This window comes from Pseudochaenichthys georgianus, chromosome 4 (genome assembly GCF_902827115.2).
Source record: "Pseudochaenichthys georgianus chromosome 4, fPseGeo1.2, whole genome shotgun sequence".
Taxonomy (NCBI): domain Eukaryota; kingdom Metazoa; phylum Chordata; class Actinopteri; order Perciformes; family Channichthyidae; genus Pseudochaenichthys; species Pseudochaenichthys georgianus.
In genome coordinates this window covers 16742611-16767820 of record NC_047506.1, presented here as the reverse complement: position 1 = coordinate 16767820, position 25210 = coordinate 16742611, and the positions used below count along the sequence as shown (strand labels likewise).

The following is a 25210-nucleotide window of genomic DNA, read 5'->3' as shown; positions in this document are numbered from 1 at the left end:
AATGGTGTGGAAATTCTCTGGCGTTATAATATCAGCGCGGCCGCGGTCAGATCAAAATGCCTCCGAATGCAATTTGAATAGACCTACAGCCAATCAGAGGGTTGGGTCTGCGTCATGCATTACTGATTGAGATCCATCGGAACCGCCATTCAGTATCCCCATTGGATCTTCTACGTGTACTATCATACGTCACGTTCACAGTGATCCCGACAAATGTGCCGTTTTTTGTTACATTAGGCCAACGCCCGGGGGGGGGATGCTAGTGGAGCTATGCGAAACTATGCGTGTTATGCGTTAGGGAGGGGCGGCCCTGCCTTTAGCTTCCTTTCAACATACACACAATGCCCTTTCAGATGTATCCACTCTTCAAAACACAGCCTTTTGTGTGAGAAATACAGCTTTAGTGTTGAAGGATTGTAAAAACGCAGCAAAGAGGTGACATTTAGATGTAGCCTGCTGTGTGAACACGCTCTCAGGGGTCATAATATTTACACAAACATCCACAGCAGAACAAATTACTGCACGGCATCTATTTTCTCCCTAAAGTCATCCCTCACATAACCCCGGTATAAAGCCCAAGGGATGGCTCAAGTGTAATAAATTGTAGTTATTCAGACATCCACCATTTCATTCCTTATCTCAAACCCTTTCATCTACCACATGGGGAATAGATGAGGGAATATCAGTAGCGCTCTTGTAAGAGAAAACACATCAACATGGGCCTAAAGCAAGGCAGTAGCTTGGTAAAGTTAGTGGATCCTCTATCGATCATAATAATTAGCTCTTCTGTTGTCCTATTTTTAGTTTTGTGCATAAGATTAGATTTATTGTCTTTTTAAATTATCATGTATTGGTTAATTATGTATTAGATTGTACTGGCATACCTCTTAAAAGGGAAACTTGAAAGCAACATGTATCAAAATGTGTGATGCACCATAATATGTTGCTGATAGCCTCACCCATCACTCTCATCAAGCTGCATAGCAGGGATATCATATTTTATTAAATTAATCATTTATTAATTAGTCATTGGTAACTATTACAAGCTATATGTTTGCTGCCAAACCCTAAATAAAGGACGATATAGTAATACATTCTGGAATTAATAAAAGCATAACACATCTCCAGGTTATCATTAAAACAAACTATTCATCTTCCTTTTGTGCCTAACCTGAAAGTAATAGCCCTACTTTTCCTACTCCTTGAGCATCAAATGATAGGCCTGTTTGAGAGATCACACAACAATTACAGGCCTCTGTTTCTTCAAATTGGCAAAAGGCTGCACAAACAAGAAGTGAGATTGCTCAGTGTTGGTGGGAAAATTACAACAATTTCTCACTGACACCATAATCCATCACTTTAATTCTTGTTTACATTTTTGCTATTTGGAGAGTCTCTCATGTGTTTCTTCATTGGATAGGATCCAGATTATGATTTTATGGTCAGTGATGATCCCGTGGGTGCCTTATTCTCTCTTAGAACTTGTGAGGCTGGCCAAAGCTATGAGTCTTCAGTTGTTTCCGTCCTGCAGATACTATCGACTTTGACTTTGTGGTTTTGTAATGCAAACATTTTATAGACTGTGGTAAATTGCTTCAAACACTTCTTGTAAGTGAGTGTATGTGTGTATGAATGTGTGCTGGAGAGGAGTACAGCCAAAGGAAACAAAATCATAACTTCATCTTTATTGTTAGACCTCTGTGGGTAGAAATTAGATTATAGATGCACCACCTACTCCTTTGTACTGAGCATCTCCAACTATAGTCCTGGTGGCCTACATGGAAACCTCTCTTTAAAACCCTTTCATGCATAGAGGTCACTACAGTGGACAGCTATTCAAAAGGTGTTTTCTTGTATGCATTGTTTTTTTTTGCATAGTTGCACTATCAGCCACTACATAGGACCCTATTGCATCATCCCATACACTGCCACTCAATGCCAAGTCAGTGTAAGTGCATGATACATGTCTCTAAACCAAGATGGACGACAGAAAGCCACATGGACCAAGTCACCCATCTATATCTTGCCAATCCTTTTATGGAAAGCGTCCCCTGCAGGTATGATGTCACCACATTTTGTATGTGGTGACATCAAGTAACAACTAAAGAATCATATAATTCATAAATTATCAAAGTATTGATGTTATGTTTTGTTAGAAATTAAAATCAATGTTGATATGGCGTAATTTGAATTAAATACACTATTTAATTTAAATCAGTTTTATTCTGAAAAACCTGAAGTTCACTAACTATTAACTTAATACTTTTATTCTGAAAATTATTCACTTCCTGTTATCATTAGCATGTGGCAAAATACTGTATTTTCAAACCGTGAATCAAAGGTGAAATGACATGTGATGTTGTACACTGAGCACACTGGGTTTAGCACTCATTTATTGCCGCTGAATAACGTTTATTAGGGAATGTTTAAATAACCACAGACACCAGAATGATGTAATTTAACAACAGAAAAAGGCAGGAATTGCATTGGACCTGCCACCCGACGACGCCGGCCAATAGGAGAAGACCTCAGAGGACAACAGGAAGAGCAAGCCAAGAATTGACCTCTTCTAGTTCTACCTGCTGACCTGGACTGACCGGTCAGATGAGGAGAGCGCCTCCACTCGCTGTTAACTTTTATAAGCTTCCCTTGACTCTTTTCAGTCTCTCCTGCCTTCAGGGTTCTAGAATACACTAACAGTTAGCAGGAAATCATGATTAACCACCTGTCCACTACAGTGGACGTCATGCATCACTGGCTATATTTCAACTACAATTCATACGTGCTGTTGTTCCCAGGGCCGTCCCTCCCTACAGGCAGATCATGCATGTAAATCAATATACTTATATTATTATAATGTAATGTTAAGTTTGCACATCTTTATTTATCATATTTTCAAAATGCACATCTTTTCAGTTCAAACCCTGAACGCATACTGTCCACCTGAGTGGACATATAAAAATCTCTTTGAAGAAAGTAGATTAAAAAAAAAAAGTTCAAATCTTGTTTTTCATGCACCAAGAGCAATAATAACACTTGACTGACTGAGGCTTTCATAATTCATGCATGAAAGGGTTTTTAATATCCAATAGTCACTTTGCACAGCTGTTGCTCATCAATGAAAGGTTATACCACCCAACACCCCCTTTAACCACAAATGGTTATTTTTATATTTTTATTTGTGCTTGGTATTAACACACAAGTTATCTAAGAAGTATTTTATCTATAGATGTTTGAAGTTTTTTCCCCCACTGGCTTACTTCCACTCTTCATGCTAAATTAAGCTAAGCTAAGCTAATCACCGCCCCAGTATAGCCCAGTATAGTCTTTTAAGACCGTTAACGTAATGTCTTCTGAAGAAAATATTTCCAACATTCGAAATTCAACACAAATGTAAGGACTGTAACTTTTGTACTTTTATAAACCTTCATTCCTGCTACATTCTCCTTGTCACTGATTTACAGGCCATGCTTTTCGCTGAATTTGTCTGGCAGCCGTGCTCCACATCTGCATCGCATATGTCAACAAGTCGTTAAGTTATATAAACTGTGAAAAGGTCAGATTCAGTTGTAAAACCTGAAACCAAAGAAATAAAAGCATCTGCTGATGGCATGTCCAGCTTTTTTCAATTGTTCTATAATTGTCTTGAAACCTATGTCCTTAAAACAGATTGATTTCCATCCAAGTCTCTTCTCCGACAGCATTATGTATAAACATGTTGTTGAACACTTTCTTTTTGTTTACAGTTTTATGTAAAGAAAACAATAGCTATGAGCCTTTTTTCAGTTTTCTTTGAGTATCAGATTATATAATGTTGGGACACATCTCAATGTCAAATGTCAGCATTGTAGCTATTCAAATCTATTCTCAGTGCAAAAGTTAAGAAAAAATGTTTTTACAGCTTGTAGAAATACTCCTATGCACCCAATACACTTAATAAAAAGCCTATTTGCACCTTTGTGCACTACACATTCAGTTGTATGCCTGGGGACTTTTTCTCTGTTGCTTATTCTCTTGCCTAAACCATGTGGTGTCTTCCAGGAGCCCCCTCCCCTTTTGTCTTCCGGGGAGGGGAGAACTGAGCAAAGGAAAGCCTGACTTTCGGGGCAGAGATGAGTATCTGAGCTGCGGGGGAAGAGAGTGGAGATGATCGAGGGTTCCTGCTAAAAGCCTGCTGTTGTTCGTAATATATTTACATCAGATGGGACTTGATATGCAACCGGTTTCCCTCCTCTTCCTGTGACTATTGGGTTCGTTATTTATCTAACAAGTGCAGAAAGATGGTTTGAAGGGAACAGAGCAAACCTCCAAAGTGAAAGTAAACTGGGAACTTGATAGTGCGTCTGTACTGGTAAGACCCATTTAATCTCTTAGTCAATTAACTTCTGAAAGAACAGCTATGAAGCATGAAACGCCTAAAATGTCTCATTTAAAAAAAATTGGGGAAGTAAGGGAACACCAATGTAGGAATTGTTTTACACAGGGCAGGTCCGTCCCTGACTAATTTGCTGCCCTAGGCAAGATTTTAGCTGGCGCTTTCTTTTTCTTTATGGATATTTTACAAATCACTCCCCTTTCAAACTGTATTCTTGTTTATTAATAACAACTTTTTTGTACTGTCATATAGTATTTTATACCTGTTTTTCTCTTATTTTGTATAACTATAATGATCATATAAAGGTGTGCCTTTACCTCACTGAGCTGAGGTTATCAGAGCCTCTTAGTCTTTCAGGAGAGAGCTCTCTAAAGCTCTCCCCCCCCCTCCCCGCGGCCGCTTATACAGTAAATTCCTATGTTAATAAAAGCACACAGAAGCTGTGTACGTTTTTGGGAGTTTGATTTATTTTAAATTAACACAAATACAAAATTAAAACCTATAATTGCACACTAAAACCATTATTTAAAAAATAATGGTTTTTACTGGGGCTGGGGCAGTTCAACTTGATTTTGGGGGGGGTGTGTGCCATAGTTTATGGGCGCTGTACGCAATATAGGCGTAGTTCTGTTAGTATAAGATAATAAAATGTACTTTGTTGATCCAAAATCGGGAAATTGTGTTGTTATGACATTTTTAAAAATATATTTTTTTAATTTCTTTCTTTTCTTTTTTTTTTTTCTTGGGTTGATGTGCCCTTAGCATTCGCCTATACTGCCTATGCCGAGGGCCGGCCCCTGACACAGGGATTCTATGTTCTTTGAAATCAGCCAATCCCTTTGATATGCCTTTTGTTTTGTTTTGTTGCTAACTATTTGCAAATGTACATTTAATTTACATTTGCTTTTATGGATTATGCATTACATTATGCAATCTTAGCATATGTACGCGTGAAGTCAGTCAGAGTTGAGGGTGCGGGAGGTGCTAGTGGAGCCTCACAGCGGCGAAACTGTGGCGCGCTTACACTGTGCGCCGCGTTTGCGCTTCAGATGAGGCTCCCTCCGCAAAATGAGCCACATTTTGCCCCACCTCAATCTGCCTCACAGTCTGCGTGATCTGCGTGTAGGGAGGGGCAGCCCATAATAACGTCATATTAAATGCAGTCATTTGGTCTTCAGCAACTGCTTGTCAGAGCAGCGCATTCATCGGTGTTCGTTTTAATGCTGCCAGTTTGTTGACGGCCTGTGTGTTGATGGGACTTCTCATGCTCCGTAGATTTTTTCCCTGCCTTTCGCCAGTTGTTAAATCCTCCTTTCACAAAACTCCCATCCCTGATCTTGTCTGCACTGACGAGCTTCTTTTATATAGCAGAGCAACAGAAGAAGCATAACTTGGTGTTGCAGTTACAACTCTCCGCCAACCGATGGGGGTGCTGCAGCCCCCTCAGGCTGAGGGCCTCAGCACCCCCCTTCCCGCGTCCATGAGCATAGTTTAAACAAATTGTGATTTGCATTTGTTATTAGGCCTATATATCAGATGTAAAAAGTCATAGTTCAGTGAGTTAATTTAGCCCATTGACGGGAAGCAACACCAAGTTAATCAGCACCTAGTTCAGTGCTGATTAACTAAAGACAATAACAGCCTTTAAAGGTGGGGTATGTAATTTATTTCAGAAACACTTTTTGTTATATTCCATGGAATGCTCTTAACATCCCGATAGCACATTCTTTCACCATTTTAAAGAGTGTTCATTCAAACCTAACATTTTCTTTAACAAAATATTTACTGGAGATGAATGGCTAATGTTTGACGTCATCCTATTCTAGAGTCCATATTAATTAACTATCACTGATGATGTTAGAATAAACCAAAGCTTGGCTCCTGTGGGAGAATTATTGTGGATTTCATGCTTTTTGATCCAACCTTGTTCTATGTAGTCTGTGAAAAAAAACACCTACTGTCTAAAAACAAGCTAAACAATATTTATGAAGAAAGCAGTTAGCTCACCTGAGAAATATTGTCAGTATACACATCAGACTTTTGTAAAAAAAAAAAGCAATTCAGTGTTTTTAGTTGAGATTCTTGGCAAGACCTAGTCAAACCTATAGGCTGTGAAGTTTCCGTTTTATTTATTCACCTCAGTGAGAGCCAGTGGCGTAGCCAGGAATTATTGTGTGGGTGGGCCTGGAGAAATGTAGGTGGGCCAGGGGGAGACATATTAAGCGTGGGGTTTGAGCTGAAACTTCATTAATGATTTTTTAATGCACTAATAGAACATAAGCATAAATTAGCAGTGAAAACAAAAAACATAGGCACGGCGGCCTCAGAATGTGTGTACAACTGACATCCACATAGGGATGGGTATCGTTAAGGCTTTAACGGTACTACTACTTTTATCGATAGCACTTATGCTTATGCTCCAGGTTCAGTACCAACCACATCATAAAGTACGCGGACGATACAACAGTGGTGGGACTCATCAGGGACAACAACGAACAGGCCTACAGGGAGGAGGTGAAACATCTGACAGACTGGTGTAACACCAACAACCTGATCCTGAATGTCGATAAAACAAAAGAGATTATTGTCGACTTCAGGAACAAAAAGCACTGTCACCCACCACTCCACATCAACGGCACAGCAGTGAAGACTACAGCCAGCACCATGTTCCTGGGGGTGCATATCACAAGCAGTCTGACCTGGTCCACTCAAACTACATCACTATTTAAGAAGGCACAGCAGCGCCTACACTTCCTGCACAGCTCCCCCCTCCCATCCTCAACACGTTCTACAGAGGAACCATAGAGAGCGTGCTGACCAGCGGCATCTCCATCTGGTCGAGAGACTGCAACGCAACATATTTGTTATATAGTATGTCTATTTTATTTATATGTATAGTAAGTCTTTATATTTTAAATGCACACTTACACTTTAATTTTATCAGCACCACGTCACTATTATCTATTTATATGTACAATTTTAGCAAGTTTTTATATTGTCCTGTTCCTGCAGCCAGTACAACGAAATTTCGTTTTAATAGTACACTCTGTGTCTTGTTGAAATGACAATAAAGTATGTCTATGTCTTATCGATCCGGTCCTTTAACATTACTTTTATCGGTTATTTTGGAGAAAAAAATAAGGTAAACTAACTAAACAAATTGTGAACAAAACTAACATTGCTTTTTATTTAAATTAAATACATAATATTTCACATCAAAAGAAACAACAATGTTTTAACAAATCGTATTAAATAATGTGATGACAGAACTGTAAACAGAATAGCTGAAACTTTAACAAAATAAATAACTCAGTTACCTCTAATCATAACCCATGTTTGTATAATGTAGTTAACTCGGTGTGTTGCTGCTAGCATACATAACACCTGACGTGGAAACGTTACTCGTGGATGGGGCTACAGAGCTACTAGAAAGACAGTGGAACCCGGTGCATTTCTCCGTCTGGATGTGGAGCACTTTTGATAAATGTTTAGACACATTGCTCGTGTTACCGCCCTTAAATGCTAAACTCTTATTCCACTTTTGGTAACGAGTATTGTCCCCATCGACATGGCTATAGTTTAACCACACCTCGGAGCGCGTTCTCTCCGCCATCTCCTCCGTGTGTGTGTGTGTGTGTGTGTGTGTGTGTGTGTGTGTGTGTGTGTGTGTGTGTGTGTGTGTGTGTGTGTGTGTGTGTGTGTGTGTGTGTGTGTGTGTGTGTGTGTGTGTGTGTGTGTGTGTGTGTGTGTGTGTGTGTGTGTGTGTGTGTGTGTGTGTGTGTGTGTGTGTGTGTGTTGCTGCATGTAGCAGCTGCGTGTGTGTAAACTGCTCCGCCCCCTCGCACACAGACGGGGGATAGATATCTTAAACAGAGTTGGCGACACTTAAACTGCAATGTAATGTTTGTGTAGCAATAATACATACAACATATATCGGGGGCACAGGTTGTTTATCCTTGACAGTCGCACAGTGGGCACACACTGAGTGTTTTCATATTCAGCAAATGTGTACACGCTAAACTGCAGACCTCAAGAAGAAATAAAACTTTCATTCACTCACGGCAAAAGTTACTTTACTTACTATAAAAACTCACGGTAAAAAAATGCACTCCCTATTCCATTGTCATGAAGGTGGAATCTAACTATATCCAGAATAAGTTTTATTGGATCCAGGCTAGAAACATGTTTATTTCGGCTGTAAGTTGGGCATTTTAACATGGGGGTCTATGGGAATTGCTCCTTTTTGCATCCATCCCCTGTCGGCCACAAGGTGAACTGCAGTTTGTGGCACTTCCTTCTGGGCTTCCCGGTTCTGCGCTATGAAGCGCTGATTGGCTGTGGGTGGGCCAGATGTGCATGTGGGTGGGCCCAGGCCCACCCGGGCCCACCCACAGCTACGCCGCTGGTGAGAGCACAACGTTTTCATTATCTCTCGTCTAATTGATCACATCTATGTGCATTTGTCCCTGTTGCCTTGATAACGTATTGCATCAGAAATGTTTTTACTAAGGAATATCTTTAATAAAATCCCATTAAAATGTTTGCAATACAAACAAATAAAACAAATAGTATCTTTTTTTACAGATGGGTTATACAGGGCAGAATACTCGATGTACAGCAGACTATTACAGGTAGATGTATCCTTGGTAGATATTTAACCCTGAGTTGCTCCCGATGGCATGGCCAACAGTGTGTGAATGTTAGTTTCTAAGAACAATTGGCTTTGAGGGGTCTTAAAGATCTGATAAAGTGCTATATAAGTACAGTCCATTTACCATTTACCATCACAGATGTCTCAAAATAATTTGCAACCACAAGTATACTGTATTAAAAAATGGTTTGCACCACAAACTGTAACTGTAATATAATTGTGTCTTGTGGAGGCTGGTCTGTTAAGTGGCTGAAAAAGATCCCATGCTCAGTTTAGGAACCTCTTACCACACATTTTGCACACACTGCATTTTCCATTGCATAGAGTACATGCACCTCATGATTATGTGTATGTGGTTGACCATTAGTTTGAATAGGAAACCACTGTACTGCCTCCTTAAAGCAAAATGGGATACAATATATTGATTTGAGATGCTAACAGGATTTTTAGTCTAATTGCACACTCAAATGGTTATTAGGGTCACAAAAGAGCTGGCGCCAATCTCCGACTGTCTCCTTATAGTATTCTCTAAGGTATGGAAGGACCTGATAACAGTGTAGTTAGCTTTTAGCTTTAGATCCTAATGTTTAATTTAATGTTGCCTGTTAGGAAAATGTCACAATTATACAGACAAATTACTGTCAGGGCTATAGAGTGCTGCAGGGACGACGTAATTGTTGTAGGCTACCCCGCAAGTTAGCATCGCACTGGCTCCTTCGACAAAATCTCTGTTGGATTTTTTATTTGATTTTAGATTATTGCTTAAAAATAAGCTCTGTAAACAAAAGTGTATGACACCCGTGATGATCACCAGATGGACCCCACTTTTATGATTTTTGAAGCTTAAATTCAAATGCCTGATATAAAGCAAATGTAAGTCACAAATGAACTACTCCTTGTGGCACACACAGCTAAGCCAATGTGTTGGAAGTGATGGAGTAGTCTTATTTGGCTACTTGTACAGTATGTGACTGCTCTTTTTTAAGATACAAAGAAGCTTAAAGAATCTACGAGTAGAGGATCACAGCTGTATTTTATGTCGTAGAACAAAGCATGTAATATAGTTTCCAAAAATGTATCACTCTATTTTAGCCATAAATGAAAATATATGCACAGTTTATTAATCAAACACTATCCATTTATTTGTTTATTTCTCATTAGCTGAAGTATGGCCTCTAGTTTGCTTTCTTTTTTCTCTTTAGCGGTCACTCTATTTCCTTCTACATTTGGATCGTATCTTGAAAAGTATTAAATAGCAGGACATACAGTGGCCTTACACCTGTTGTTGGCTGATGAAACAAGTGTTAGGAAGCTCACAGGAAGTTACACCCACAGTTTGCTATGTGCAGTGTTATTAACCTAGTAAATTGAAATGAAGTATTAGACAGGATGTACTGAGATCACTATTGAAAGAGGAGCAAAGACATAATTGGCAAATCCGTGAGGCTTACATAAACATTTAATATTTCTTCCTATTTCGGGATTATATCAATATCCTTATACTGTAGTATGCCATCAATCTAATGTTTTGCTTAGGGACAACATTATTATGTATTGCCCATATTTGATTTCACTTCACCTTCTGACCTAATGCATAACTGCACCTAGCTTGTCACCAGCCTCATACAGTCTGACTATGGCAGACATGATATTGGGGACAGACCACTAGGGACAGCATCACAGATCCATTGTGACACTCTGTGTTTATTCGAGTAACTCTGTCAGCACTGTTCATATAACTGCATTTCCTGCCAGGATATGACAGCTCTCCTACTCTCTGTCTATAGCAGTCTCTATATCACTCTCTCCATGCTGTCTGTATGTGTGGGTGTTGTGTTTTTGCTCTATCTTTATATGGTTTGCATATCCATCCTAAAAATGTGCTCACAAAATGTTATCGATTTAAACAGACATAAGATAGGGTCTGTCGGTATTGGTTGCAATTATTGTACCTGCAAGGACGATTGCTAAGATCTGGGAACATCTTCTCAAAAGGTGTCTGACAGGGCAAGCAGCAGTAACAGTCATACAATCAGACCAGAAGACAAAAAAACAAACAAAAACAGTAAATGGCCGCATGTAATCGTCCATCATAGTTAGCAGCCTTAATACCTCTTTTGATGTTGACTTTAAGTATTTAGGATTTATCAGCAACATTGGTGAGTTTACTTTCAAATGTACCTCTGATAATCTGGCTAAACTGTTACTAACTCCTTTTTCAATGTTAGCCATTGTTTAAGCAAAATACAAAAGCCATGTTCCCAAATCTTAGCAAGTACTTTGTACATAAAATGTTGAATCACTGGAAATTATGGCAAGAAATGTAAGGCAAGGCAAGGCAAGTTTATTTATATAGCACCTTTAAACACAAGGCAATTCAAAGTGCTTTACAAAAAACGAAAGACATTAAGAAAATGGCATTTAAAATCAGTCATTAAAAAGAAAAGATAATAAAAGAAACATTAAAAGAAAAAATACATGGATAAAAGTTACAATGCAGTTTAAGAGGTGAATAGTTCAATTAAAAGCAGCGGCAAAAAGAAAAGTCTTTAGTCTGGATTTAAAAGTAGTCAGAGTTGCAGCGGACCTGCAGTTTTCTGGGAGTTTGTTCCAGATATTTGGAGCATAATAACTAAACGCTGCTTTTCCATGTTTAGTTCTGACTCTGGGGACAGAAAGCTGACCAGTCCCTGAAGACCTGAGAGATCTGGATGATTCATAATTTAGCAGTAGGTCAGAAATGTATTTTGGGCCTAAACCATTCAGTACTTTATAAACCAGCAGCAGTATTTTTGAAATCTATTCTTTGACACACAGGAAGCCAGTGTAAAGACTTCAGAACAGGAGTGATGTGATCCACTTTCTTAGTGTTAGTGAGGACTCGAGCAGCGGCGTTCTGAATCAGCTGCAGCTTTCTAATAGATTTTTTAGTGAGACCTGTAAAGACACCATTACAGTAGTCCAGTCTACTGAAGATAAAAGCATGTATATTACAAACAGGATTGGTGACAAAGCGTAGCCCTGGAGGAGGCCAACCCTCACCGGTAATGGGTCCGACTTACTGCCGAGGACCCGGACACAGCTCTCGCTTTGGGAGTACAGAGATTGGATGGCCCTGAGTAGAGACCCCCTCACCCCATACTCCCGCAGCACCTCCCACAGTAACTCCCTGGGATCTCGGTCATACGCCTTCTCCAAGTCTACAAAACACATGTAGACCGGATAAGCGTACTCCCAGGCCCCCTCCAGGATCCTTGCGAGAGTAAAAAGCTGATCCGTCGTTCCACGACCAGGACGGAATCCGCATTGTTCCTCCTCAATCTGAGGTTCGACAATCAGCCTGCTGTGACATTAGTCTTTTAATCGTAGATATATTCTTTAGGTGATAGTAGCCTGATTTAGTAACTGTTTTAATGTGACTGTTGAAACTCAGGTCAGAGTCCATGACTACACCTAGATTTCTAGCTTTATCTGTTGTTTTGAACATTGCAGACTGAAGCTCAGCGCTAACTTTTAAACGTTCTGCCTTGGCTCCAAAAACCATTACCTCAGTTTTATCTTTGTTTAATTGGAGAAAGTTCTGACACATCCAGTCATTGATTTGTTCAATGCACTTACTCAGTGTTTGAATTGGAGAATAGTCTCCTGGTGAAATTGTTACGTAAATTCATGTAAATGAATAATAATGTACTAGACCAGCCATGCATTACTTTAGATAGGAATATGCATGTAGAAGATTGAATCCAAGCACCAGCAGTTATGCAACACACCTTGCCTTAATAAAGAGTTGGAAAAGTACCATTTAGCATTACATCCACAAAAGCATGTTGGAATTGCAACAAAACCAGCCCACTCTCACAGCAGAAAGTTTAGTATGTCTCTATTTCTTCATGTGTTTTGAATGTCTCAATGTTTACGTTTTCTCTTTTTTTTACTTTTGAGGTTGAAGAGGGAAATGAAATTCCTCCTTCCATCCCTGAGTCATCTGTAATCGAGGAACTCACACCAGCTGATAATCATGAATGCCTCATCATTTGCCAACAACACCCCACTATGCTACTCCATCAACAGCCCTCCATTCAGGCCGATCCCCAACGCCTCGGCCTACTTCTCATCCATCTTCAGCGCCTTGGGTCTCACATCAAATTTAATCGCCTTCGTAGTTCTACTCAAGTCCTTCCGGCGGACACACAGCCGCTCGCGCTCCTTCTTCATGATCTTCCTTGGTGGCCTGGTGGTTACTGACTTCATGGGTCTTCTGGTCACCGGGTCCATCGTGGTTTCATACCACGTCACTCACTTTAATTGGCGCAACTTAGATCCAAACTGCCACTTATGCAACTTCATGGGTATGTCTATGGTCTTCTATGGACTGTGCCCACTGATGCTTGGTGCTGCCATGGCCATAGAGCGCTTCATTGGCATCAACCACCCATTTGCACACTCCAGCAGCATGCCCAAGAGCCGGACAGTGTGCATGGTGCTGATGGTGTGGTTGATCGCAGGCTGCATAGCTTTGCTGCCCCTAACGGGCATCGGGAGCTACCACATGCAGATACCTGGATCCTGGTGTTTTTTCAACATCAGCTCTAAGGGGAATGATTTTGCCTTCTCCCTGATCTTCTCTCTGCTCGGGTTGATGAGCATCGCTGTGTCATTTTTGCTAAACACGGTGAGCATTGTGACGCTAATCAAGGTGTGCTGCGGACAGGGTAAGAACCAGCGCCGCAGAGATCACGAAATAGAGATGATGGTTCAGCTCATCTTCATCATGGTCATCGCTTCCAACTGCTGGTGCCCCCTTCTGGTGAGTTTGCCAATTGTTTACAATAATAATAATATATACTGTATATATATATATTGAATAATATTTCAAATGAGCCCTATATGTGTGCATGTAATATTTTAAGGACTGGTTGTGTGGCAAAAGATAAAGATGAAACAAAAACACACTTCACACTCCTCCCTGTTTGACAGTGTGGTGATAAAATCACAAGGGAATGTGCCATTTTTGGCTGCAGGCAATAGAGGGCATTTGTCTTCCCTCAGTCCTGGTGTTTACAGATGAGCATCTTGACATTTTGCACATTTTTGAAATTCATTATCAACGTCTTTAAATATCCACCACAAGACACCCTAAAATAAAACAGATGTATGATCTGATCTGTACACCAAAGTAACCATGAAACAACCTACATTTTAAGGTGACTAATGCAATTAAAATGTAGCCAGATATTATTTTGCAAATCACTTAGTAATGGAGTCATCCATTATTCTTGGTAATATCTGTGCTGTTTTTCAATTGTTGAAACCATAATAAGGCATCAAAGGATCCTAAGCTCTTTTTGTCCACTTTCCATGAATATGCTTCACTTCTCCTAATTGATCTGAAAGCCCTCTGATCTGGATTAGAGAGCCCCTTAATGCCTTAGTTGAAATAATGCTTCAGCTTCAGATCATGGGTGAAATCAGTGCCTTTTAAGGTAAACTCCAGTTTATCACAACTTGGATTTAACTTGTGTAGCTATAGCTTTTGGTTCTATCCGATATAACATTGCACTCAACTTTATTTGCTGATAACATGGCAACATCAATACACAAACACACATTTATTGGGAAGGAAAATAAAAGTGTAGGTAAAGTGTAATCCAAGTGACCGTTTAACTTTTACCTACTGCTATTGCCATAGTTGGATTATAAGAACAAATATGGGGATAACTTATTTAGAAAAACCTTAATGTTTAGGGATGTTGCTTTATCTAAGATCTTAGCTATTACTATCCTGAATACAATGCTATCATTACCAATAGCACAAGCTACAACAAAATACAACCCAAGTTATTTTAAACTGCTGTTTTCCTGAGACCAGTCCACTAATTGTCTTGCTGGAGGACAAGTATAATGTTTACAACTGTAGAAGCAACAAGAAGAATTTACTCCAATCTATGTACACTCCTACATACCATCATGCTTGTTCCTACTTGCAGCGTTTCCCTAGGTTTACTGCTTTGGGGGGGTGCTGCCTGAGCGTGGCGGGGCGGGGGGGGGGGCATTGGGATATATATTTTTTAAATCCTCTGGAGCAGAGAGAGGAGCTGTGGACTATCGTTATTGATTAATGCATCAGTGTTTCTTAGGGTCAAAAACACTAAACTCACAACTTAAAATGAAAGTGTTTAGTTTATTTAATAAAAGAGCACATGTTCAATGTGAAAAGTGACAGTAGATATAGATTAGTTGCAATTTGGTGCTATGAATATATATATTTATATAAAAAATTCATTAAAAAAAAAGATTATAATAATTATTTATTGTTTAAACACCTTGAATTTCAGGATGGGTGCGGGGCTCCGTTGGCGGGGCTCCGTTGGCGGGGCTCCGTTGGCGGGGCTCCGTTGACGGGGCGCAGCGCCCCTCCAAGACAATGGTAGGGGAAACACTGACTTGTATTGGGCTTTGATACAAAATAAATGACAGAGGTGTATGGAGTGCCCTTTGATTACTGCTCAACATAAGGTCAAAAGATCATATGGTATTAATCTGTGCTTAAATTATATCTATGTGCCTATGGGTTCAGAATCAGAATCAGAATACCTTTATTAGTCCCACAGAGGGGAAATTTGCATCGTTACAGCAGGAAAGAGCCACAGACAGCTTAGTATTGCATATCTTACATGCAATGTTGCTTTCAGACCAGCGTAAATAACCATCTACAACACCTACAAGTTGTCAATTCATAACTTTTATAAAAAAAAATAGATTTAAAATGTAGCCCCAGAGTAAGCAACAAAAAGGCTAAAGTTACTTGACTGGAGCACATATTGTTCTTCAGTCCTGTCTTACCTCAGTTGTGTGATACCCTGCACAGATATATATTCTGAGGTACGTGACTCAGGTGACTGAGATGACTGCAGATCCTGAAAGAGATGAAAATGTTTTGTTCTTCATACGAATGGCCAGCTGCAATCAGATATTTGACCCCTGGATATACATCATGTGTCAAGTGTCCCCACTAAGGCGAGTACAAAAACCATGATAGCAATAAGTTGATATAATAACACAGCTTCTTCAAAGTAACTTCTCATCCCAAATCGTAACTTTGTGTTCTGGTTGGCTGGCTAACTCAGCATGTCCTGAACATCTGCCAATAAAACTCACGGATGGAGTGAACAACAAAGTTTACAGCTTCCAAAACATTACCCAAAAGCTCATCATGGGGAGCATGCTTCATAGTGAGGCCAATTTCTCATCTTGGCTTTGATGCTGCTATGTTAACTTCATTCCATTCCTAGTCCGTTAATAAACATTTTACCTAAATAGTTTCAGCCTTTTGTCATGTTTGTTTATTGCCCTTGTTATTCCCTGATACTAACATGAATGATTTATTACCAGAACTTGATAGTTTAACAATCTGAAGATTGAGGTTTTGTTACTCAAACATGTCTTTGAAGCGGAGCAGCAGATGTCTTTTGGAAGAGTTAAACATCAAGTACGTTTTCCAGGCTCAGTGAATGTAGTATTCCGGAAAAATGCAATCTTGCTTTAGTAGCTTATCTAGCTAAAAAAAAGATTGTTACCTGTAAGCAAGACTGTGAACGCTACCTTCTGCGGAAGTGAAAGTTAGCAACTAAAACAAACTTGGAAAAGTGACTTTGGTTTTTTTCAGTCCATGGAGCACCTCTGCTTCTAAGAACATTTTGTCTGACTTAAACGTTGGTTTGCATCTAATCTCAAAGCTTGCATGCAACAATTTCATGATGAAGGGGAACTGTTTCCTCTCACTGCTTGGGTGTAAACCACAGTTGAGCAGTTTGTTGGCACCAGCTGAATTTGAAACAGAGACAACAATAAGGCAATTTGTCACTCATTTCTAAAGGAGCTTGTTAGTATGTTTTTTTCCCCACTAGAGACTGCTTAGAGTCTAATAGAGTGGTGCAGGGATGACGTATTTACCCGGAAATAAGCTGCGCATGGGTTCCCTCGACGGATGTATAATAAGAACTGAAGTTACCTACTGTAACTCCAGCTTCTATGAGTATTGGCGTAGCCCTCTAAGGCTATCGCTATTGGGTAATCCCCCTGCGCACCCGCGCAGCACTGAAACACTTGTAGTCCACGCCCACCCGCAAGGTGGGCCCCACCCTCGGGCTCCCTTCCGGTATAAATAGGAAGGAGGCCCGACCATCTGCTCCCATACAAAATAACTTTTCTTCAGCTATTCGTGGAGCCAGTGGGGCCCAGCACTTAGAGGGCTGCGCCATTTACTCATAGAAGCTGGAGTTACAGTAGGTAACTTCAGTTCTATTTCGTATATGGCTTCGCCCTCTAAGGCTATCGCTATTGGGTTAAGGGTGAAGCATGATGTAGTCTGCGCCCCACTGGGTCCGCCCGGTACTAGAAGCACAGACACATCTGCTCAATAACAACCCATGCCTATTGCGCCTATGCGTAATGGCGCATCACCGTCCCTGGAACATAGCATAACATGAATATTTTCCATGAGGGGACGAAGGCTAGGAACAATACATACCTGCCGCTGTGAGAAAGTAGAGACGAAGGTCACACTTTGCCCAGCGACAAAAGAGGGGGAACAGCAGCTCTCTGCGTGCAGACAGGCAGGAGAGCGCACAGCTGGATCCCTGACTTCCCTGATCCACCCCAGAGGAAACATATGCCTGTGACACAGCCTCACACAGCCAGTGTGACAGCCGTTGTGCAGACAGAGGTTGCCCGATCGAGCGCTCTCTATAATGCACAAACAGGTGCTGAGAACGGCGCCAGGCCGCCGTACGCGCCACATAGCAGGACAGCACAGGGCAGAGGAGATGAGACGTGGCTTCTTCCTACGACCTGTGAGGAGGCGGAAAGAAGCCATCCAAGGTGATCACTCTTGACTTAAAAGAGCTTGTGATGACCTTTGGCATAAAAGCCGGGTTAGGGCGTAACACAGCTGAACTGCCATCTCCTTGGATCCGGAGGCATGACGGAGCCACAGAGAGAGCAGACAAATCCCTCACCCTTTTCGCTGATGTTAGAGCCAAAAGCAGTACTACTTTGGCTGATAACAGTTTAAGGGGAACCTGCTCTAAAGGTTCAAATGGGGCTTTGCTTAGTGCGCGTAACACCAAAGCCAAATCCCACTGAGGCGCCAGTGCGCGTGACACAGGTCTGAGTCTTCGTACTCCTCGAAGAAAACGTTTCGTCAGGGGGTGACTAAAGATGATATGGCAGCAGCATATACCTTGATCCAACAACAGCTGGAGGAATGACAGCACGTGAGGCAGGGGGCACGTAATGGGGTCCAGGCTTTTTTCTACTCACCAACGCTGGAACGCTGTCCACTTGGCTGTGTAGGACGCTCTGGTAGACGCGGCCCTGGCTCCCTGAATGGTACGTACAACATCTTGAGAGAGGCCCAACCCCTCAAAGTGTTCCCGTTCAGGGGCCATGCCCATAAGTGCTGGCCTATCACTGGGTGACTGCTGATCGCTCCCTCCACCTGCAAGAGAGAGCGTCCCCGCGCCAAGGAATTTCCCACGGTCTGCCTGACAGCGTACTCTGAAGGCATAGAAACCAGGAAGCGCCCGTGCGCTCTGGGGCAATTAGGATCACTGACAGTCGCTCCTCCTGTACTCGGTCCAGGAACCGAGGGATCAGCAGGACTGGTGGGAAAGCGTACAACAGTCCCCTGGGCCATGGACGATGTGCGAACGCGCATTGCGCGTTCCCGCGTGCGGCGAACAGATCCACCTCTGCTCTCCCGAATCGGCTCCAAACTTGGGAGATCAGCTCGGAATGGAGGCTCCAGTCCTCCTGGCGAGGACCTCCTCTGGACATGAGGTCTGCCCCTCTGTTCAATTCGCCGGGAACATACATTGCTCTGATGGAGAGCAAGTGTGCGCGCGCCCAGATCAACAGCCGCCTGGCTGTGTTCAGAAGCTGCGCTGAGCATACTCCGCCCTGGCGATTGATGTAGGCTGTAGGATGTAGTACTCTCATCCCTCCTCTGTGTAGCGGCTGCAGCGCCGTCTCTACACACTTTGAAAAGGTGCGAGGAGCCAGGGAATAACCGAACGGCAGACGGTTGTACTGGTACGATAGTCCCTGGAATGAGAACCGCAGGAATTTCCTGTGTTGTGGGATGATGGGTACGTGGAAGTATGCATCCTTCAGGTCTATAGAGGTGAACCAGTCTCCCTGGTGAACACACTCTAGCACCTGTTTGATCGTCAGCATGTGAAAAGGCCTTTTCATTATTGCTTTGTTGAAAGCTGACAGATCGAGGATGGGTCTCATTCCCCCTGTCTTTTTCGGGACAAGAAAATAGCGGGAGTAATACCCCTGATTTTCTTCCCCTTGAGGAACCCTGGAAATAGCCTCTTTCAATAGGAGTTCCTGCAGCTCTGACTGGAGCGCAATACACTGTTCCCGGGATGACAGGAGTGTTTCCTGTATCCCATTGAACTGTGTGGGGGGGGGGGAGGCGAACTGCAGGGTGTACCCTCTGCTGATCAGCCTGCTCATCCATCTGTCCATCAGACACATGCGCTGCCACTCTGATAAACACTCTGAGAGCGGGTGCACACGCTGCGTTTCACTCCGACTCTCATCATGAGGCGCGTACACGCTCAGGGGATGAGTGGAGGTGTGAGCAGTGATGTCCACATGAGGCGTTATAACGGAGCTCATGGGTTCATTATGACCGTGTGTCGGTGGCGTATCTCGGACAGAGGAATGCCGCGAGCTCTGCGGTTTAATAACCGATAGGTTAAAACCAGCAGGCTTCTGCAGCGAGCCCTGCTGTCTACTAATCAACAGATTGGTGGCAGCTGGCTTAGTTACCGAACTCTGCAGTTTATTAACCGATAGATTAAAAACTGCAGGCTTTTGTAACGAGCCCTGTTGGCTATTGACCGATTTATAGGTTATAGGCAGCCGGCTTACGCAGAGTGGAGGATATGTGAGACACATTTGATACTGATGACTCAGACAAAAGGTTGGAAAATGAACTTTTTTTTATTTTCCTCACAATCCCCCGCAACACGTCAAAAACGGCTCTGTTTCCTCGGAGGCTCTCGCGGAGCAGACGAAGAGCGGGAATGCCTCACTCCCCGTTGACCCACCGCTGGCGGGGGGCGGAGACGTGGGGCGGAGACGTGGGGCGGAGCCCCTGCCGCCGCCGACGGGCGAGTCTGACGCCGCGGTTGCTGTGCGTCTCTCCGCCTACCGCTGTGGCCGGGTTGGACGCTGCGGCTGCTGCGGGCGTTGGTGCCGCTGTGACCGCCCAGCAGGCTGGAGCCAGCTAACGTGCTGGCGGATGTCGTCCGCCTGTTCCGCAGTCGCCTTCATGGACTCCACCATGGCGTGGAACTGGGGTCCGAACAGCCCGTCCGGGCTGATCGGAGCGTCCAGTAGTACCTTCCTGGCCGTCTCTGTAACCGACGCCTGCTGCAGCCAGAGGTGGCGCTGAATCTGCGTCATCCACGCAGCGATCCTTGCCCGGCAGACAGCAACGGACGTGCACAGCATGAGCGCCGTGCTGGCCGCCTTGCTGATCTCCTCCGCCTCATCCGCAGCCAAGATGGTGGACCACTCCACCAGCGTCACCATCGAGTTGGAGAGCAGCGCGATGTTGTTTGCCGACGACTGAAAGGCACACTGGTGCGCCTGGTCGGCCTGGCGGGCGACATACTGGTCCCTGGGGGAGGCCAACGTAGGGCGCCGTCCGGCGATCATGTTGGCCTGTCTAACCCCAAAGAACGCCATCAGGCTCCAGAGAAGGGGTGGTTGGGAAACCAGCATCTGTGAACCCCTCCACCTTGGTGAAGGGAACAAATGTGGACACCGGAGCCCTCAGGGTCCTCGGGTTCGCCGCCGCCCCCTCCTGATACCTCCTGATGGCGGGGAAGCGTGGCCAGACTGGATCACTCCTGACCGTCTGACGCCATGTCGTCCAGAGCACACCTCTCCCGACCTAGGGGAACGGGGAGACCTCTGCAGGTGGCCGCCTTGCAAATGATCTCCGGCAGTTCCACCATGATGCCACCTAGCGCCGGCAGCGCCGTGGTGACGGAGAAGGGGACCGCGTGCTCGGCCGCCAAACCGGCACCCTGCTCCGACTCTGTCTCCCCCGTCCGAGGGAGAGGAGGGAGGGGAGAACCGCACGGTGAAGCATGGAGGGAGACGGGATAGGAGTCGTCCGACTCCTGCCCGGCACTCGGCTCCAGGGACATGCTGCCGTCCACGTGCTCGAAAGCCTGGACGGGCCAATTGTCCTCCTTGGTCGCAGCAGCGAAAAAAAGGGAGCAGATTGTCGGGCCTCCTTCCTATTTATACCGGAAGGGGGCCCGAGGTTGGGGCCCACCTTGCGGGTGGGCGTGGACTACAAGTGTTTCAGTGCTGCAAGGGTGCGCAGGGGGATTACCCAATAGCGATTGAGGACGAAGCCATATACGCAGGGCTGCACATAACTGGTGCGCATGCGCACCTCCGCCAAAAAAGAGCACCGTGTCATTTGAAAAAGGCGCATTTGCGTACAGAGAGAGAGAGAGAGAGAGAGAGAGAGAGAGAGAGAGAGAGAGAGAGAGAGAGAGAGAGAGAGAGAGAGAGAGAGAGAGAGAGAGAGAGAGAGAGAGAGAGAGAGAGAGATTTGCGAGTTGCATCTAGGGCGCCAGATCTGGGGAGGCGCTGAGCTGACAGCTCTGGGAGGGAAAAAAACATTTTTGACCGTTGGTGCTCATCCTAATTTTCGGCCTTGATGTAACAATATTCATAATTAAGTAAATGTAACACCCTTTTCATCCCGGTTACACGTTTCATTTGCCCTGTACGATGGGCAATGTGAGTGATGAAAATGGGGGATGTTGGCTTATCTGGCACCCGCAGCTCACAGCCAAAGTGCGAGTGAGCGGGGAGTGAGAGAGGGAGGGTGCACCGGTACCGGCGCTGTTGTTATTAGAATCTGGTGCTAGCTGCTTTAACAGATATTAGAAGAAGATGTGTCTACAATAATGTGGAGGGAGAGTCCTCCCCAGTCAGACTGAGAGGCTGATAACTACAGCTCAGTGAGGTATACGGACTCTGAGTGTTTAGATTGTTAACTTTAGTCTAAGTTCAAACGGTTTGATCACAATTGATGTAAACACATATTTCCAAGGCACTCCTTTATAATTATTGGGATAAACACGTTTGAAATAATTCCAATGTATACTATAGGACAGTAACCAAAAATATTCTTTAAAACTGGAGATAAAAAAAAATGCATAAATAAATAAATGTTAACTGGTAAAATAAGATATGAATGAACATAAATAAAATAAGTTAGCCTACATTAATTTGTTATTGGCTATGGTAGGTTATTGGTTATATTCACATACTTATTTGATTACATCCACTTGTCTAAGATGACAACAGAGACTTTCGACCCAAAACCAGCTGTTGACTTGTGGGTGCAAGCAGCTAATCGCAGACTCAACCAGAGAGAAAGTAGTAGGCCTACATCATCAGCTACCATGTCTGACAGAGAGGAAGACAGTGAGGAGAACAGTCAGGAGGGTAGTGATGACAGCTTGTAGGATTACTGGTCGTGCTAATGTTGTCTTGTGTTCACCTCTGCATGTGTGTTCTGTGTTCACCTCTGTGTGTTCAGTGCCGTGTGTCTGGCAAATAAAGTCAAGACCCCCTCAAAAGTTACGGTTTATTTCATTTTAAGGATGAGCACCAAGCAACATCTCCAGGTGCTCCTTTGAGAACCAGGGCAAAAAAGTTATGTGCACCCCTGCATATACGAAATAGAACAGTTCCCTCGACAAAAAAGCAATGGGATTTCTCCATAGGATTTTGGAAAATAGCTCGAAATAAGGTCTGTGGAAAACTAACCTGTTAGATAAATGCACGTTTTGTTCAGCCGGATAATATCCACATGTCTACCCTACTTTTATCATTTTCGAATCATAAATCTAATCGCCAGAAGCAAAATGCTAACGTTATGCTAAACGAACTACAGCAGGGTTGCTGCTTCAACGTCACACAATTTAGGATCGATATTCAAAAATGTAATCTGAGACAAGGGAACCGGTAGTGGTCAAATGCTACCTCACTTCCAGGTTTTAGGACTCATCACTGCACCACTCTATAAGGCTATGCCTCACAAATGCAGCAGTTTTGGTAAAGCAAGGGGGATAATTGTGCTGCAACAGCCATTACTTCAGGACTGCCATGGCAAAATATATTTTAGCCATTTCCCTCAGTAGACCTAACACATGTGTATGTGTCTGTGTGCATTTGCAATATTAACCATTTTCATCTTTTGCCTCTTGTTCCCTACTTCATCTCTCCTTCAAAATCTTTGCTGTCTGTTGTTATTAACATATTTTCTCTCCTGCAACTATTTTACTTCCCTTCTTTAAACCTACTATATCATGTCACCTCATTCCTTCCTCACTCCATTATATCTTTCCTCTCTTTTCCTTCATCCATATCCCCACTTAAACCCTTTCCCCACCAGGTCTTTATTGCACAAACTGTGCTGTCCGGAGGTCCTCTCCAGATCAAATACCTACTGCTGTGGCTCCGCTTCGCCACCTTCAACCAGATCCTGGATCCCTGGGTCTACATCCTGTGCCGAAGAGCCATGCTTAAAAGAGTCGCCCCCCGCCTCGACTGGTCTCGCAGCTCCATCATGTCTTTGACCCCATCTTTTGGCGACACCGTCCGAAGGTTTACCCGCTCATCACTACGGAGCACCATGAACCAGGAAACCACAGGAGACCGGCGGAAATCTAACCTCCCACCTCCTTCTCCGTGATTATTTGGATTTGGGTTTTGCGGCCAGTTGTTGTTGTGGAAACTGGAGGTGACAGTGTTTTCAAGCTCTGTGACCAAAATACCAATACTGTGACCAAAATAAGAAACAGAATATGAACAATTTGTAATTATGTTATTTTTTTTACATAGCACTGAAAGCTTTAGCAGTATTAGCAATGACACTTTAATTTAGAGCAGTTTATAGAATACAACAGTGGCTGATTGGAAACGTATTCAGGTTTAAAAGATGGATACAATCGGTCTCTGTAACTACAGATATGCACTGCTCATTCTAGGTGTACTGCTCCATCAGATGTGTATTGTGATATATGAGGTTTGAACAATGTACTTTTTCTTGTAGGACATTATATATCTTAAGCTTGTACTTTGCTCAGTTGCTCTTGAGTGTCCCATACATTTGAGGAATAGGTATGTAGCTATGATTTAAGGTTCATGCTAAAGTGTGTGTTCTATTGTTATAAGTGTTCACTATAACTTATATAGAGGCTCTTGGAAAGGATTGGACCAACGTGTAGGTTGACTTGCTCTCGTTTATTAATCACCGATGCACAACACGTTACATCATAAAGGTTCCTACCCTATTATGCCTGATACTATAGTGTGTATTCATGTGTTGTTCCTTTTCTGAAAGTATTTACCCTCCCAACTTTGTATGTTGAAGGAACTATGACGGTGGAACAGTTGATCCCCAGAGCATCCAACAATGATCCTAATCTTGTAGGAAATAGTTTTGACTAAATTGACATTTAGCTTAGGCCCCCTAAGAACTGTATTCTTAATATAATACTTTTTCTGATGATTCACATTATTCAAAACAAACTTTGCAGATCTTGTAATGATCACTTGTGATTTTTCTGTAGATTTGAATATGATCCTCTGGTTCAGTCATTCATGTCATTAATGGCCACATTAATGTTTGGCAGAAGAGAAATAACTGCAGAATAAAGCAATGCCAATGAGAATGTGATTATCATAACAAAGATACATATTTATGCAGAACTTGCAAATGCAAAGTTTATGTTGTGAATGTTAGACACATCTTTCGTACTTTAGAAATTTGAAATGTAACAGTATAAGTTTGATTGTAAAAATGTTGAACAGAGTAGGGAAGGATTTAGTTTAATTTGTTGGATGAATCCAAATTCAGCCGGATCATTTGGGAAGTTAAATTACAAACATTGTAGCTGTATTGCAATAGATTTAAATGCACTATATTATGGCTCTATTTCAATATAATGAAACTGATTACATTCTTTATTTGTGATTTCTAATTTACCTACATTAGTCACACTGATCTTTTATACATTGTATCACTCATATCAATGTGCCACTAAATCACCAAACCAATATATTTAACA

The 25210-nt window shown here is 42.8% G+C and overlaps 1 protein-coding gene across 1 annotated transcript; it reads left to right on the top strand.

The window, feature by feature from the left end:
* Positions 1-4099: 4099 nt before the first annotated feature.
* On the top strand, positions 4100-24814 carry tbxa2r (thromboxane A2 receptor). Its single transcript, XM_034080857.2, has 3 exons — positions 4100-4351; positions 12969-13833; positions 23533-24814. Exons 2-3 carry the CDS (start codon positions 13045-13047, stop codon positions 23830-23832), a joined length of 1089 nt encoding a protein of 362 aa, XP_033936748.1. The 5' UTR covers positions 4100-4351; positions 12969-13044; the 3' UTR covers positions 23833-24814.
* The last annotated feature ends 396 nt before the right edge of the window (positions 24815-25210 follow it).

Bases quoted from the DNA above. Each gene is read 5' to 3' on its own strand.
- tbxa2r (XM_034080857.2), top strand. From the start codon at position 13,045: ATGAATGCCTCATCATTTGCCAACAACACCCCACTATGCTACTCCATC. The intron at 13,834-23,532 runs GTGAGTTTGCCA...TTTCCCCACCAG, and splicing joins ACTGCTGGTGCCCCCTTCTG to GTCTTTATTGCACAAACTGT.